Consider the following 14,472-nt stretch of genomic DNA (forward strand, 5'->3'; position numbering starts at 1 on the left):
TCCACTGAGCCACACCAGCCAGGCATCCCTCCAATACATTCTGACGTCACTGCGAATTGGACGTGATGACTCACTCTCCGGAGAGGATGGATGGGTGTGAGCCGAGGTAGCCTACCGTGGAGATGTTTTTAATTTACGGGAGTGTCTGGTGGGTGGGGTTGGGAGGTTCTGTCCCAGGCGGTGACACAGGGGACACACACACACACTCCGCCCTGTTCCTGGCGCCCAGGTGAGCCTCCTCAGGGTGTCCGGGAAGAGAACCGGACTTCTCCGATACAGTCCGTGAGTGCTACGCTGCTTCTGGCCGTTTTGCTTAACTCAGGACTGTCTTAAGCTTCCCGATGTCTGGCAGGTTGGGGAGCAAGGAGCAAGGCCGACCAGGAGATGTCGGTCAGAGGTAAGAGCTTTGATTCCTTAGTTTTGGGGCAAGTCACCTGGAAAGGTGGTGGGGGGTGCGGGGACAGGACATCGCGGCTGGGTTGTCTTTGAGAACTGCGCTGTCCTTTCTCACTGAAAGTTTAGCAGCCAAAGACACAGACATTACTTTCCCCTTGAATTTTAGAAAGAGTTGGATATATTCAGGGGAGAAAGATGGTGAGGGGATCTCAGCCCCTTTGTCTTCAAACTGGAAGACGACCTTTTTGAACAGGTTTTATTGAATTTTAGAGAGAGAGAGAGAGAGAGAGAGAGAAACATCCATGTGAGAGGGAAACATGGATCGGCTGCCTCCTGCACGCCCCCTACTGGGGATGGAGCCCGAAACCTGGGCATGTGCCCTGACCTGGAATTGAACTGTGACCTCATAGGTGGACGCTCAGTGACTGAACCTCATTGGCCGGGCCAGGCTAATTTTAAGTGGATAATTTTGTATGGCCCAGGACTGATATTATAGATATGCAAATGGACTTTGGCGGAATAAAGGTTCCCCACCCCTGATTAAATAGACATGTCCCCAAGATCAGTGTCTACAGAATTCTCTTTTTTGGTAATCTGTAACAAATCAGGCAAATTGTGTCCGTACATGGGTGTGTCCCTTTTATCTCAGTCATACCAGAATAGATAAAGGAATCTCTTGTGTATGGTCAGCTTCAACAGCTGGTTTAAATAGATTTGTTTGGGCCCAGCCGGCGTGGCTCAGTGGTTGAGTGTTGACCTATGAACCAGGAGGTCAGGGTTCGATTCCTGGTCAGGGCACACCACATGCCTGGGTTGTGGGCTGGATCCTCCGTGTGGGGCGTGCAGGAGGCAGCTGACCCATGATTCTCTCTCATCATGGATGTTTCTATCTCTCTGTCCCTCTCCCTTCCTCTCTGAAATCAACTATATATATATATATATATATATATATATATATGTATACACACACACACATACACATATATATAGATTTGGTGTGTGCATATATAGTATTTTCCTTTCAAATACTTAAATAAATTTTAAAAAATAACCATGATTCTGCAGAGGTATAACTGTCGCTCACATCCCAGCACAGGGGTGGGAGAAACCTATATATTAACATTTCTGCACCACAGATAAGAAAACTCCGCATGCAGGCATCCCAGGTAGGGTTCCTTCTTTGGGGAGGAGAATTCATTATAATGAAAGGAGAAGTCCTAGCCGTTTAGTAACCCTGGGAGCAGAAGTGGTTTTTCAGTTCGCAGAACGTGTCTGCAGTACGGTAACTCCTTGGGTAGAAAGGAGTATTATTTGGGGGGGAAAATGTGTGCGGTGCCGTTTGCCTAACTGAAACCGAAATCCACAGAATCGTTTCTGAAAAGATCAGATAAAATCGGCAGCCCTTTCTGACTCGCACACGGCGCTGTCCGCATGACAGACAAGTCATTATTCCCATTCGACCAGCGCAGGAACCGAGAAGCCGAAATGTCTGGGTGTGACGACAGGTTAGGCTAATGTATACATTCCCCCCCCCTCCCCCAGTCCCTCATGATGTCCTACCCGCATTGTGGACGATTAAGTCCCTGGCAATGTACTAGACCTGGTTGACCTGGTTGTCTTGCCCAAGGAACCCCCCACCTTGGGCAGGAACATTCTACGCGGGCGTAACCCAATTTCCTTTCAGGTTCTTGGGCCTAAATTCTGCTGTGAGTTCCTGAGGTTTGGCCTTGGGCTTGGACCTGTCATGACTCACCCTTTTGCAAACCGCATTCCGCTTCCTCCCCTCCTACCTTTTGTGAGAATCGAGTCAGAAGCAACTGGCCTGTCCCGGTGACAAACAGCGGCTGGGTGTCCTGGGTGGGCACCCCGGTGGGAGAAGCCTCCAGAAGGTGTCCGCACGGGTGTCCGGCCCCGCACAGGCCGTGGAAGGTTCTCCCGGAGATGTTTCCTCGTATCTTCTCCCCGGAGCCTGGGGAGGAAGGCACAGAACAGAGAGGGGGGCCTGTGAGGTGGCCTCACTGGCCACCAGACGGGCCTGTCATGCCCCCCCCCCCCCTTGGCTGGCTTGCTGCCTCTCCATCTAGAAAGTGCGGGTCAGTGGCCATCACCTGGCGTATTTCAAGCCCCCTGCGTGCCATCACCCGCTCCCCTCTGGCCCCAGCTCTGACATGTTGGCTGTGTCTTTGGTCCCCGGGCCTCTGGCCTCGTGGCTCCCCAGGCCTCCCGTGCACCCGCCACTGTGTGTCCAAAGCGTAGTCCTCGCCCTGGCTGGTGTGGCTCAGTGGATAGAGCGCCGGCCTGCGGACGGAAGGGTCCCGGGTTCGATTCTGGCCAACGGCACCTGCCCGGGTAGTGGGCTTGATCCCCAGCAGGGGGCGTGCAGGAGGCAGCCGACCCATGATTCTCTCTCCTCATGGATGTTTCTCTCTCTCTCTCCCCCTCTCCTTTCTTCTCTGACATCAATTGGAAACAACAAAAACAAGCAGAGGCAGTGGCCTGAACACATTCAAAAGCAAAACCAAAATACGAAAATAGTAACAAAACGCGGTCCTTGCTGGCGCTGCGCGTGCAGGCGGGCCTGCGAAGACACCCCGTCGCCGTGTGCACCCAGGGACGCCCCCACCCGTGGGCCCTGGGTGGCCTACTTGGCAGGTGCACGTGGGTGAATGAGGAGGGGGCGCCCTGCCTTGCACACTGGGGTCCCCAGCCCCTGGCCAGAGGCGCGGTGGGGGGCGGGGGGCAGGCTGCCCAGGGGAGGCCTCCCAGGGTGTCCACCTCCAGCTCCAAGCAAAGCACCTGCTTGGCCTAAAGGGTGAAGTGGGGACCCGCCCCGTGGAGGGGGCGCCCCCCAAAGGCGCGCGGGGGGCGAGAGGGGCGCAGCGCACGGGACCTCCGCCGCGGGGAGCCCGCTCCGTGCGCCCAAGGCCGCCGACGGGGCAGGACCTGGGGGCGCCGCTCGCTCGGAGGTCGCGCGGGGACGCGCCGGGGGGCGGGGGCGGGCGGTCAGGTGCCAGGTGCGCCCCGGCCCCGCCCCCGGCCCCGCCCCTCCCGCAGGCCACGCCCACTTCCTGGTCGGCGGCGGCGGCGGCGGCGGCGCAGGAACCGAGGCCGCGGGCGGGAGGGCGGCGGGGACACGGGCGGCGCCCGCTGCTGTCATAGAGGCCGCGGCCGGGCGGGCGGGCGCGCGCGGCGACACGGGCCCCCCGAGCGCCGCCGCCGCCGCCCCGCGCGCCCCCCGAGCGCGCCCGCGACATGTGAGCATGGACAGCAGGACGCGGTGAGTGCGCGCTAGGCCCGGGCCCGGCCTCGCCCCGGGGTCCCCGCGATCCGGCCACCCTCCCTCCCCCCACCTCGCCTTCCCGGCGGCTCCCGGCGGGTCTTCTCCTCCCCAGGGGGTGCCCCTCCTCCCGCCACTTCTGCGGGCGAACGCGCGCCCCCTTCTCTCTCCCCCCCACCCCCCGCGATCGGGCCAGGGCGCCTGCAAACCGGCGTCCACTTGGGCAGGGTTTGCAGGCGCCGGGTCCCCCCGCAGCCCCGGGGTCGCTCCGGGACCTTCAGGAGGTCAGAGGCGACTTGCATGGATGCAGGATTTGGTTTCCTTCTCTCTCTCTCTCTCTCTCTCTCTCTCTCCCCCCCCCATTCCTAAACTTACTTGGCAAAGGATTCCTTCTTGTTTCTCTCTCTCTCTCTCTCCACCCCCCCCTTTTTTTAGCCACCCCCTCCTGTCCCAGACTTTAAAGCCATGACCATCGAGTGTATTTGTGCGGCTGGGAAAGGTTTCGTAAATGTCACAGGTGTCAGTAGCTGGGAGATGTCAGGTCTGCCCCGAAGAGACACAGGCAGGGATATCAGGGACATTCTGCAGTTGAAACGGATTTTCTGCCATCCTGGGCGGCGGGCAGGGACTGGGGGGAGTGATGGGAAAAATCCCCTTTTTGCCATTTGGCTAGATGGTGCGGGATGAGGTCACCGGGCCGGAGTGTGACCATTGGAACCGGTGCACAGCGGCCCGGCCGAGGGACTGTGCCTCTGCTTGCAGATGAATGGATGTGGCCGGTCACTTCCTGTTTCTGGCTTCTCGTCTCTGACCATAAAATTTGAAGAGAAAAAGAGTGTTTACCCGGGAGCCCAGCGGCGGGGTCCGATCAGACGCGAAGGCCTCCTGGCCGGGGCCTTGCCAGGGGAACCTGACATATATCTGAGCACTTTGGTCACGTGGCCACTGTGGTATCAGACGCGCATCTCTTATCTTCTGGCAGTAAGAGGTGAAAACAGGACCCTGTTTTTTGAAAAAAAAAAAAAAAAAAAGTGTCTGCCTAGATTGCAAATTCAGGTTTTGAACCGAAGCCCATGAGTCGGTGGCGTGTCTGAGAAGTTGGTAGAAGGGGATGTCTGAGCGAGGCAGCGCCCCCCTCTCCACCCCCCCCCACCCCCCTGTCCAGCTCCTGGTGGGAAAGTGGAACCAGTAAGCAGGTGTGTCCTTCCCCCCGAGATAATGGACGGAAAGCGAGGCCGGTGGTGGTGGCCTTGCCGTCCGTGTGTGTGGTCTGCTGCTTCGAACGTGCCCGAGTCGAGTAATTACGTGTCAAGAAAAGTAGGGGCCACGCATGTCACTGAGGGAGCGTGATCCGTGGCTGATGGTGGCCTGGCAGGGGCGGGCGGGGCCAGGCGGTTCATAATATTGCGAGGCCTGTTCTGTGCGCACGAAAGGTGGGGACGGGTAGGACCATGCGGCTTTCATTTAGATTCTATACAATAAAGATGGTGCATTAAAAATATATATGTTTAAAAATTTATATTTAAAATATATATTAACATTTTATATTTAAAAATAGATTTTTTATTGATTTCAGAGAGGAAGGGAGAGGGAGAAATAGAGAGAGAGAGAAACATCAGTGATGAGAGAGAATCATAGATGGGCTGCCTCCTGCACGCCCCCCATTGGGGATCAAGCCTGCAACCCAGGCATGTGCCCTGACCCGGAATCGAACCTCATGGTTCCTAGGTCAGTGTTCAACCACTGAGCCACACCACCCAGGCAAGATGATGCTTTTCATAGAGGCATCACTTAATTCTTTATAAGGTACTTCCAGATGTACTATTCCATTTCCTTAATCCTCACCATTTTATTTACTTAATCCTCACAATTGCACTGTGATGCGAACTAGGCCCTTTATAGGGGAAAGCTCAGAGGTGAAATGTTTTGCCCAGCGTCTCAGGCCTTCTGGGCCTCATCTCTCTCTCAGTTGCTGACGTGGGAAAATGGCAACAACAAAACTGTATTTGCGACGCGCTGCGGCCATGTCGTCCCACGGCACCGACTGAGACCAGCGCACGGTTCCTTTTCCAAGCGATGAGAATACTAGAGGTCCGGTGCACGAAATTCGTGCCAGGGGCTCGTCCCCCTCTGCCGTCTGGAACAGTGGTTCTCAACCTTCTGGCCCTTTCAATACAGTTCCTCGTGTGGTGACCCAACCATAACATTATTTTCGTTGCTACTCCATCACTGTCATGTTGCTACTGTGATGAATCGTCATGGAAATATCTGATCTGCAGGATGGTCTTAGGCGACCCCTGTGGAAGGGCCGTTCGACCGCCAAAGGGGTCGCGACCCACAGGTTCAGAACCGCTGGTCTGGAAGCACATCCAGTCTAATTAGCATATTATGCTTTTATCATGATAGATTGGCTTTACGGAGATGGTCAGGCATGTCACGGGATGGGAATATAATGACGCTCTTTTTTTTTTTTCCGTTTAGGGAAAACCCAGAAAGAACCTTTGACCTGGTATTGAACGTGAAATGTCACTCCTCTGAAGGCGAAGGTACGTGCGTTCTGTCCATTCCTCAGATGGCCGAGTCCGTCCCAGCGAGTGTCCGTGTCCGCGTGGGGGACGCGTGAGGGTTCTCGCCGCGTGACCCTCTGCGCCTCCCGTCGCCTCACGTTCGTTGCTGGGAATGAAATCGCTGCGGGCCTCGGCCCTGCGCTGGCAGGAATCGTGAATGTTGTCTGTGCAGCTTCGGTGTCAGGTGTGGGAGACACACAGCTTCCAGCGCGGCCGTCCCGTGGGGCGGTCACGTTTCACTTCCTTTCAGTCCTCTTCGGAAAGGTGGCTCCTTTTTAAAACGCCAGTGAGGCCCGGCCGGTGTGGCTCAGTGGTCGGGCACCGACCTAGGAACCAGGAGGTCACGGCTCGATTCCTGGTCAAGGCACCTGCCTGGATTGGGGGCTCGACCTTGGTGGGGGCGGGGGGTGCGGGAGGCAGCCGATCGGTGATTCTCTCTCATCATGGATGTTTCTGTCTCTCTCTTCCTCTTTCTCTCAACTCAATAAAAAAAATATAAAAAATAATAAGTAGATCAAACACCAGTGACAATTCTCCGCCAGTCCAGGGGGAGCCTCACCCGTTCCCTCCCGATGTTCCTGGAATTGCCCCTTCTGTTGGAATGACCTCGCTTGCCCGGCCCTGGTGGGGGGAGGAAGGGAGGGAGGGAAGGAGGGAGGGAGGAAGGGAAGCAGGCGTGGGACATGCCTGGGAAGGGTTTCAGCTGTCAGTTCTGTGCAATTTCCTGAAAAGACAGAGCCCTTTGCCAGGGTGATTTTTGTTTGTTTTCCCCACTTTTGTTGTGTGTGTGTGTGTGAGAATGAGGGTTACCTTCCTGATTCTTTCTTTGTCAGCGTGTCCTGTGTGATGTTTTCACGGGTGTGGCCGGTGTGATTTCCCTGGCGATGCGCTCGGACCCTCAACACCTGATGCTTAGGCGTGGATCTGGGGAGATGAGGCCTCTATTCTTGGTGCAAAGGCGGCCGACACTCTTAGTGTCAGAAACTGGCCAGCAATTATATGCCTTTTTTTTTTTTAAAGCAATTATATGCCTTTATTTTTAAAAAAGCAATTCTATGCTCTTAAGCAATTTGGAGCTGCACACCTTAAAATAGAGGTGCCCACCCCGGCTGTGGCGACAGGGGCGTGGCCGACGTCGGGCAGGAAGTTGAAGCCGCACACGGTCCGGCTCGGCCGGCCCTGGCTGCTGCACGCTGGCCGGCTGGGACCATGGCAGCGCTCTTTCTGCCGTGGTTTGTACATTTTAATTTCTGTGCGTCTGCAGACAGACATCAGAAATGCAAAACTAGGAGTAGTTTTTTGTTGTTTTTAAAAAATAATATATTTTATTGATTTTTTACAGAGAGGAAGGGAGAGGGATAGGGAGTTAGAAACATCGATGAGAGAGAAGCATCGATCAGCTGCCTCCTGCACACCCCCTACTGGGAATGTGCCCGCAACCAAGGTACATGCCCTTGACCGGAATCGAACCTGGGACCCTTGAGTCCGCAGGCCGACGCTCTATCCACTGAGCCAAACTGGTCAGGGCTATGAATAGTTTTTTTTAAACATAGTTTGAAACCTCAATGATGAGAGGGAGTACAGCCTCTTATAACCTATTGTTGATGGAGGACAGCCGCTTATAGTCATGAGTGCATGCAGCTAAAGTCATCGCGATGAAAGGGCCCGGTGGCCCGCGGGGAGCGCTCCGTGCCTGGGGCAGGCGGGCCGTGACCTTTCCCGGCCAACTCCGACCTCACTCCCTCTGCCCTGGCCCACCTTTTAGGAACTGGTCTGCCCAGTTGCTTTTTCCCACTTTGGTCTTCTCTTCTTGCCCTTTGGCTGTTGCTGTGGAAACTGCTGCTTTTTAGAAACATCGTCATTTGTATTTTTTTAAATAGGTTTTTATTGATGTCAGAGAGGAAGGGAGAGGGAGAGAGAGATGGAAACATCAATGATGAGAGAGAATCACGGATCGGCTGCCTCCTGCACGCCCCCCACTGGGGATCGAGTCCACAACCCGGGCATGTGCCCTTGACTGGAATTGAACCCGGGACCCTTCAGTCCGCAGGCCGACGCTCTATCCACTGAGCCACACCAGCTAAGGCGGTCAGATGTTTAATGAACTCACCCCTAAGGCCTGGGCAGGGCCAGACCAAATGTTTTCCCGGGGCAGATACGGCCCGGGGGCCGGACGTTCCCCACCCCTGGACGTTAAAGGCGTCTGGAGGCCCTACTTCTGTAGGAATTTACCTGAAAAACCACCTGTGTGAATCAGGATGCTTTAGGGCCCAGATTCAAAATCCGTTTGGATAATAAGGAAGCTTGCTGGTCGTTTCACAGAAGAGGAAGTGTAAAAGTAGGTCACGGGAGATCCGGCCAGGAAGTTTCTTTCCCAGAATCCCCCAGCACCTCGGATCCCAGGGACCCACGCTGCCCTGGGGCCCAACCATCCCTAAAATAGTCAGTGGTGGGTGTCGCGGCGGGAGGGGGGAGTGGGAAGACGATCCCCGCTGATTTCCTAAGCACCTGGCAAGGAATCAAAGTTGGGAAATCAATCAAAATGCTCTCTGCATGTCTGGGAATAGCGGTTTGTGTTTCTGATGGCCCCGGGATCCAGTAGAACATAGGACGCCGGGGGTCAGGTGGGTGTTGGCGAAGGTTGGGGGCGTCACCGTAAGGTACTCGGCAGGCTTCCCTCGCCCCCTTCTTCATGGGGACGTTGTAAATCCTTTCGTACATCCCCAGCAATTCAGGTCGGAGACCGCTTTGGAGACGCGTGATTGTTAATCAGGTTTTGGTTAGTGATCTGTCGTGGTTGACGCAGAACTCGGTCACCTTCCTCGGATCCGCGTTTGGACGCGCGTGTCGTGTCAGAGACATTGCGTGGGACTTGGGGGAAAGGGTGGCACAGAGCGCCGCGGCCCTGGCCCGCGTGCCCGCCGGCTTCCCCGGCGGTGTTCTGGCGATGGCTTCTCCGAAGCGAGTGTTTCTTTCCTGGACGGATCGTGGAGGAGATAGGAGCCGCCCGCCTCCCATCTGGCACGGGGAGAAGCCAGAGCAGCACAGAGAAGCGAGGAAACGTGCCCCGGGGCCCGGCTCCTGCGTCTGGGTTGCTTGGCAAGCAGATCTGATCTGTTGTTTTAATCACCGGGCCCGTGGCCTCGCCTCACCTTGCATGAGCTCACGGCCGGCTGCTCTGTGATCGTGGGAGGCAATCTGTGAGAACGAGCTGCATGGGGTACACGTATTTATTATTATTTATTTATTTATTATTTATTTTTTTAAAATATATATTTCTTTATTGATTTCAGAGAGGAAGGGAGAGGGAGAGAGAGAGAGAGAAACATCCATGATGAGACAGAATCATCGATCGGCTGCCTCCTGCAGGCCCCCATACTGGGGATGGAGCCCACAACCCAGGCATGTGCCCTTGGCCGGAATCGAACCCAGGACCCCTCACTCCACAGGCCGACGCTCTATCCACTGAGCCACACCGGCTAGGGCTATTATTTATTTCAATTGATTAAGTTATTACATATGTGTCCTTATCCCCACATTACCCCCTACCCCCCCCCCCCCACTCATGCCCTCACCCCCCCCTGTTGTCTGTGTCCATTGGTTAGGCCTATATGCTTGCATATAAGTCCTTTGGTTGATCTCTCCCTCTATTTATTATTATTTATTATTTTTTAAAATGTTTTTATTTATTTCAGAGAGGAAGGGAGAGGGAGAGAGAGAGAGAGAGAGAGAGCGAGCAATGATGAGGAAGAATAATTATGGATCGGCTGCCTTCTGCACGCCCCACACTGGGGATCGAGCCCATAATCCTGGCATGTGCCCTGACCGGGAATCGAACCGTGACCTCCTGGTTCCTAGGTTGATGCTCCACCACTGAGCCACACCAGCCGGTCCCTCTGTCCCTTTTCTGACATCAGAAGCGGAGGCCAGCGGATCCTGACCCAGCCCGCGTCCCCACGCCCCGTGCACAAAGGCGTTTCCGAGCCCACTTCTCCGGGGTGCGTCTCGCCTGTAGGGGTCCCGTTGGCCCGGGGCGCACCCGCACTTGGCACTCACTGTGTCCCGGCCGGAATGTGCGGGTGGGACATGCAGGCGGAGACGGTGTCTGAGTGTCTGTTGGCCCTGCTTCAGGGAAGCTCCTGAGGGGCCTGCCCCACTTCCTCCTTTGCGTCTGGAAGGAAGAGCTCAGCGCGGCCTGGCCCGCGTGGGGAGTGAGTCCCGGGTGGATCCAGGTGATCGGACGAGGCTCTGTGCCCAGCCACGGGGCACGGAGCGCCGATCCGTCACTTCGGAGAGCTGCTGGTCACGGAAGCGACCTGGGGTGTGAGTCGCTGTGACTGTAGCAGGGGCGTTCGACGTGTGGGACCGTGTGGGTCTCGGGCTGGGCTGGGTCGGGACGCCCTCCGTCAGCCTTTCCCATTCAGGACCCGCGCCTTTCCTCTGAACCACAGACTCACCGGGGCCTGCACTGTGTATGTACGTCGTCGTTGTTATTGATCATCCTCACCCGAGGGTATTTCTCCCATTGATTTTTAGAGCGAGTGGAAGGGAGAGGGAGAGACAGAGAGAAACATGGATGTGAGAGAGACACACCGATGGGTTGCCTCCTGCACGCACCCGGACCAGGGCCGGGGAACCTGCAACCGAGGTGCATGCCCTTGACCGGAATCGAACTCAGGACCCTCCAGGCCACGGGCCGGCGACGCTCTATCCACTGAGCCACACCGGCTAGGGGTAGATGTATGTTTTTTTTGGAGGCCGCCCTGAAACCCGTGTGCACCCACCCACACAGCCCCAAACCCAGGGGAACCCTGACATTTAGAAGAAAGTAGGGCTTTGGTGAATCACACGTCGCCGTGAAGTGGTTTAGGACGCTTTGCATATCGCCCCACGTGGGAAAAAAAAAAACCAACACCTGTGAGTGAAATGTGGTCACCAGGGTTTGGCTTTGGCGGTGCGCGCGTTCGAGCACTCTCTCTGGCTCCCTGTCCATCCGCACACACTGGATGGATCAGGGTCACCCGGGCCAGAAGGGTTTCCTTTATCCGCGGGTCGCTGACCTGAACCAGACTCTCCTTTTCTCCCACCTGCCAGCCGGGGGCCGCGGCGAGCGTGGCTCCTTAGAACCGTGTCCGTGAGAGGCGCTGCCTTTGTTTCATGTAGAAAAACTTGGAGTCCAGCTGGACCTTCGATGTAGCTTCGGTCAGCACATCCTCCTTCATCGAGCCGCCCCGCCTGCAGGTGTGAAAGCCTAACCCCATTTCAGCCCAGCCGGTGTGGCTCAGTGGTTGAGCATCGACCTAGGAACCAGGAGGTCACGGTTCGACTCCCGGTCAAGGGCACATGCCCGGGTTGCGGGCTCGATCCCCAGTTGGGGGGCGTGCAGGAGGCAGCCGGTCCATGATTCTCTCTCATCATCGGTGTTTCTGTATCTCTCTCTCCCTCTCCCTTCCTCTCTGAAATAAAAAAATATACGTATTTTAAAAATCTCATGTCAACACTCAGTATCTGTTGGTTATTATTTTGATAAAGATGCTGTGGAGTTTATGTAGGGTGTCCCCCAAAAAATGTACACACACGCTGTGAATAATTATAAAGGCCTTGTGTATTAGCAGGCATTGCATTTGCAAAAATGGAGCTCTCTGCTGTTGAAGTGTGTGTACGTTCTTTTTTGGGACACCCTGTATTTTTTTTAACAGTTTGATTATAACTTGTCTCAGTAGGTACTTCTGTGGGTCACCTGTTCTTTATTTTTGCCGCTGGCGTCCAAGGTGACTTCTGGGTTTTTCGGGTGAATGGTCGCACCCCGCCCCCTTCCCTTTACCTGGGGGGGTGGGGTGCCTGAGTCCCCGTCAGGGTGCAGGCCCGGGTTTGCAGGCTCGATCCCCAGTAGGGGGCGTGCAGGAGGCAGCCCATCCATGATTCTCTGTCATCATGGATGTTTCCATCTCTCCCTCTCCCCTCCTCTCTGACATCAATAAAAATATATTAAAAATAAACGAAGTGAAGAAAAGGCAGTGCTGTATCTCCAACACCCGTATTTCGGATTTTAATAAAAACGTGCTCAAAAGCTTTCTTGCCAAGAGCACTGAAAGGCTGCAGATTTTTATCATCACAAGCGAGGGGTGCTTTCTTTAAAAAAAATTTTTTTTTTTTAAAAGAAGGACGTTGACGATGAACCACAGGCTCTGTCACTGAGTTGGCAGAACCGGTGAAGATCAGATAGGGCCCTTTCCTCTTTCACTTCCTCCTCCCTTATCGGTCGAATCTGGAAATGCAGCGCCGGGCTATCAGTCTGGTGCATCTGAGCGTGCTCTGCAGCCGGGGAAGCGTCCAGAAATTAGTCATTTCAGAAACCGTTTCGTCTCGGTCCGGTGGCAGACATGCCACGGAGGACGGGTGCCTTTAGCGTTCAAACGGAACGTGCGTTCACCTGAAGCAGCCCTTTCACATTGAACTCTGGTAAAAGTTTAACCTCGCCGAGGATCGGAAGTAACGGACGAATGTGTGCAGAAAGCATTGGTTGGGACAGAACCGATGGCGTGAGGGCGGGGGTGCCTTCAGCCACGGGGACACGGAAGTCCCCGGGGCCTGCGAATTAAAATGCCTGTTGGTCGTTGCGTTTCTTCTGGATGTGGTGTCTAGAAGAGGAATTTTTTTCAAGGTCTTGGTCACTGTTGTTCTTTTATATCCACGGAAGCGGTGGTTTCTGTTTCATCATGACAGTCCATGGATGAGGTTCATTTCCTTCGTTAGGAAAATGGTGTGTTCTCTCTTTTTATTTTGTTCTAGTTGCTCCAGGGGGCTAGCCGTGTCTCAGAGTGGTCGCTTTGCTGTGAAATGTGTGGTTTTGGGGAGGAGTACCTGCAGGATAACAGTTGACAATAAGGGCAACACGGTTTGATCATGATTACTGTGTTCACTGTGTCCAGGTTTAGACACGTTCCGGAAAAAACAGGAAGCTAAGACGTGTGTTCAAAAATAGTAGTTTGTGCCCTGGCCAGTTTGGCTCAGTGGCTAGAGCGTAGGCCTGCGGACTGAAGGGTCCCAGCTTCTATTCCGGTCAAGGGCACATGCCCGGAGTGCAGGCTCCGTCCCCCCGGGGTGCGGGAGGAGGTGTGCAGGAGGCAGCCGATCAATGATTCTCTCTCATCGTGGATGTTTCCATCTTTCTCTCCCTTTCCTTCCTCTCTGAAATCAATGAAAAAAAATTAAAAATAAAAGACATTATAAAACAATAACAAAAAACCCTCCCCCCAAAAAACAAGAATACTGGTTTCCAAGTGTTTCATACTAACTACAGGGCTGGGCATAACTCGGTTTACAGTCATGAGGACGAGAAACACAGTTTATTCTTGTGTGATTATGTAGTGATTCTTGTATTATTTGCCATACGAACAACTGTACACCTACTCTTGTGTTTATTAGTGACAATGCTTAACAAATTGACGTATTAGAAGGGAATGCTCGATGAAAATCACAATTTTCATTTGTAAATGTTTTTTTCCGTTGAAAGCTTACGTGCAATGCGTGCTGCGAATATAAACGCAGTCCTTTGTATTTCATCTTATACTTCCAGAACGAATAGACACAATGAACAGTTTCCAATGCTAATCCGAGAGCTAATTTTTTAAAAATGTATTTTTGTTGATTTCAGAGAGGAAGGGAGAGGGAGAGAGAGATAGAAACATAAATGATGAGAGAGAATCGTGGATCGGCTGCCTCCTGCGCGTTCCCTGCTGGGGGATCGAGCCTTCAACCCGGGCACGTGCCCTTGACCGGGAATCGAACCAGGGACCCTTCAGTCCACAATCCGAACTCTATCCACTGAGCCAAACCAGCCAGGGCTCTGAGAGCTCATTTAGCCTCTTGTCTGTTCTCCTTCTAAAAGGAATCATAAGAAAAGCTATTGCTTTAGGACAGTGGTTCTCAACCTTCTGGCCCTTTCAATACAGCTCCTCATGTTGTGACCCAACCATAAAATTATTTTCGTGGCTACTTCATAACTGTCATGCTGCTACTGTTATGAATCGTCATGGAAATATCTGATATGCAGAATGGTCTTAGGCGACCCCTGTGAGAGGGTCATTCGACCGCCAAAGGGGTCGCGACCCACAGGTTGAGAACCGATGCTTTAAGATATGATGAACAGCTCAGATGACCAAAAAGTATTTCCTATGAAAGACCATCTTTTGCCCTAACCGGTTTGGCTCAGTGGATGGAGCGTCTGCC

At 54.2% G+C, this 14,472-nt stretch overlaps 1 protein-coding gene across 2 annotated transcripts in view; it reads left to right on the forward strand.

Moving 5' to 3' along the window:
* Positions 1-341: 341 nt before the first annotated feature.
* Positions 342-14,472, forward strand: part of DENND1B (DENN domain containing 1B) — a 92,128-nt gene continuing 77,997 nt past the window's right edge. Inside the window, exons 1-2 of one of the 2 annotated variants that reach the window (XM_070401290.1) lie at positions 342-397; positions 6,155-6,219. In XM_070401290.1, coding sequence (XP_070257391.1) covers positions 342-397; positions 6,155-6,219 — 121 coding nt within the window. Of the gene's footprint in view, positions 398-3,595; positions 3,674-6,154; positions 6,220-14,472 lie in introns of those variants that run through there. The other variant, XM_070401291.1, reaches the window with a different exon arrangement.

This window comes from Myotis yumanensis, unplaced genomic scaffold (assembly GCF_028538775.1).
Source record: "Myotis yumanensis isolate MYYU_CA2020_CCGP unplaced genomic scaffold, mMyoYum1.0.hap1 SCAF_22, whole genome shotgun sequence".
Classification (NCBI taxonomy): Eukaryota; Metazoa; Chordata; class Mammalia; order Chiroptera; family Vespertilionidae; genus Myotis; species Myotis yumanensis.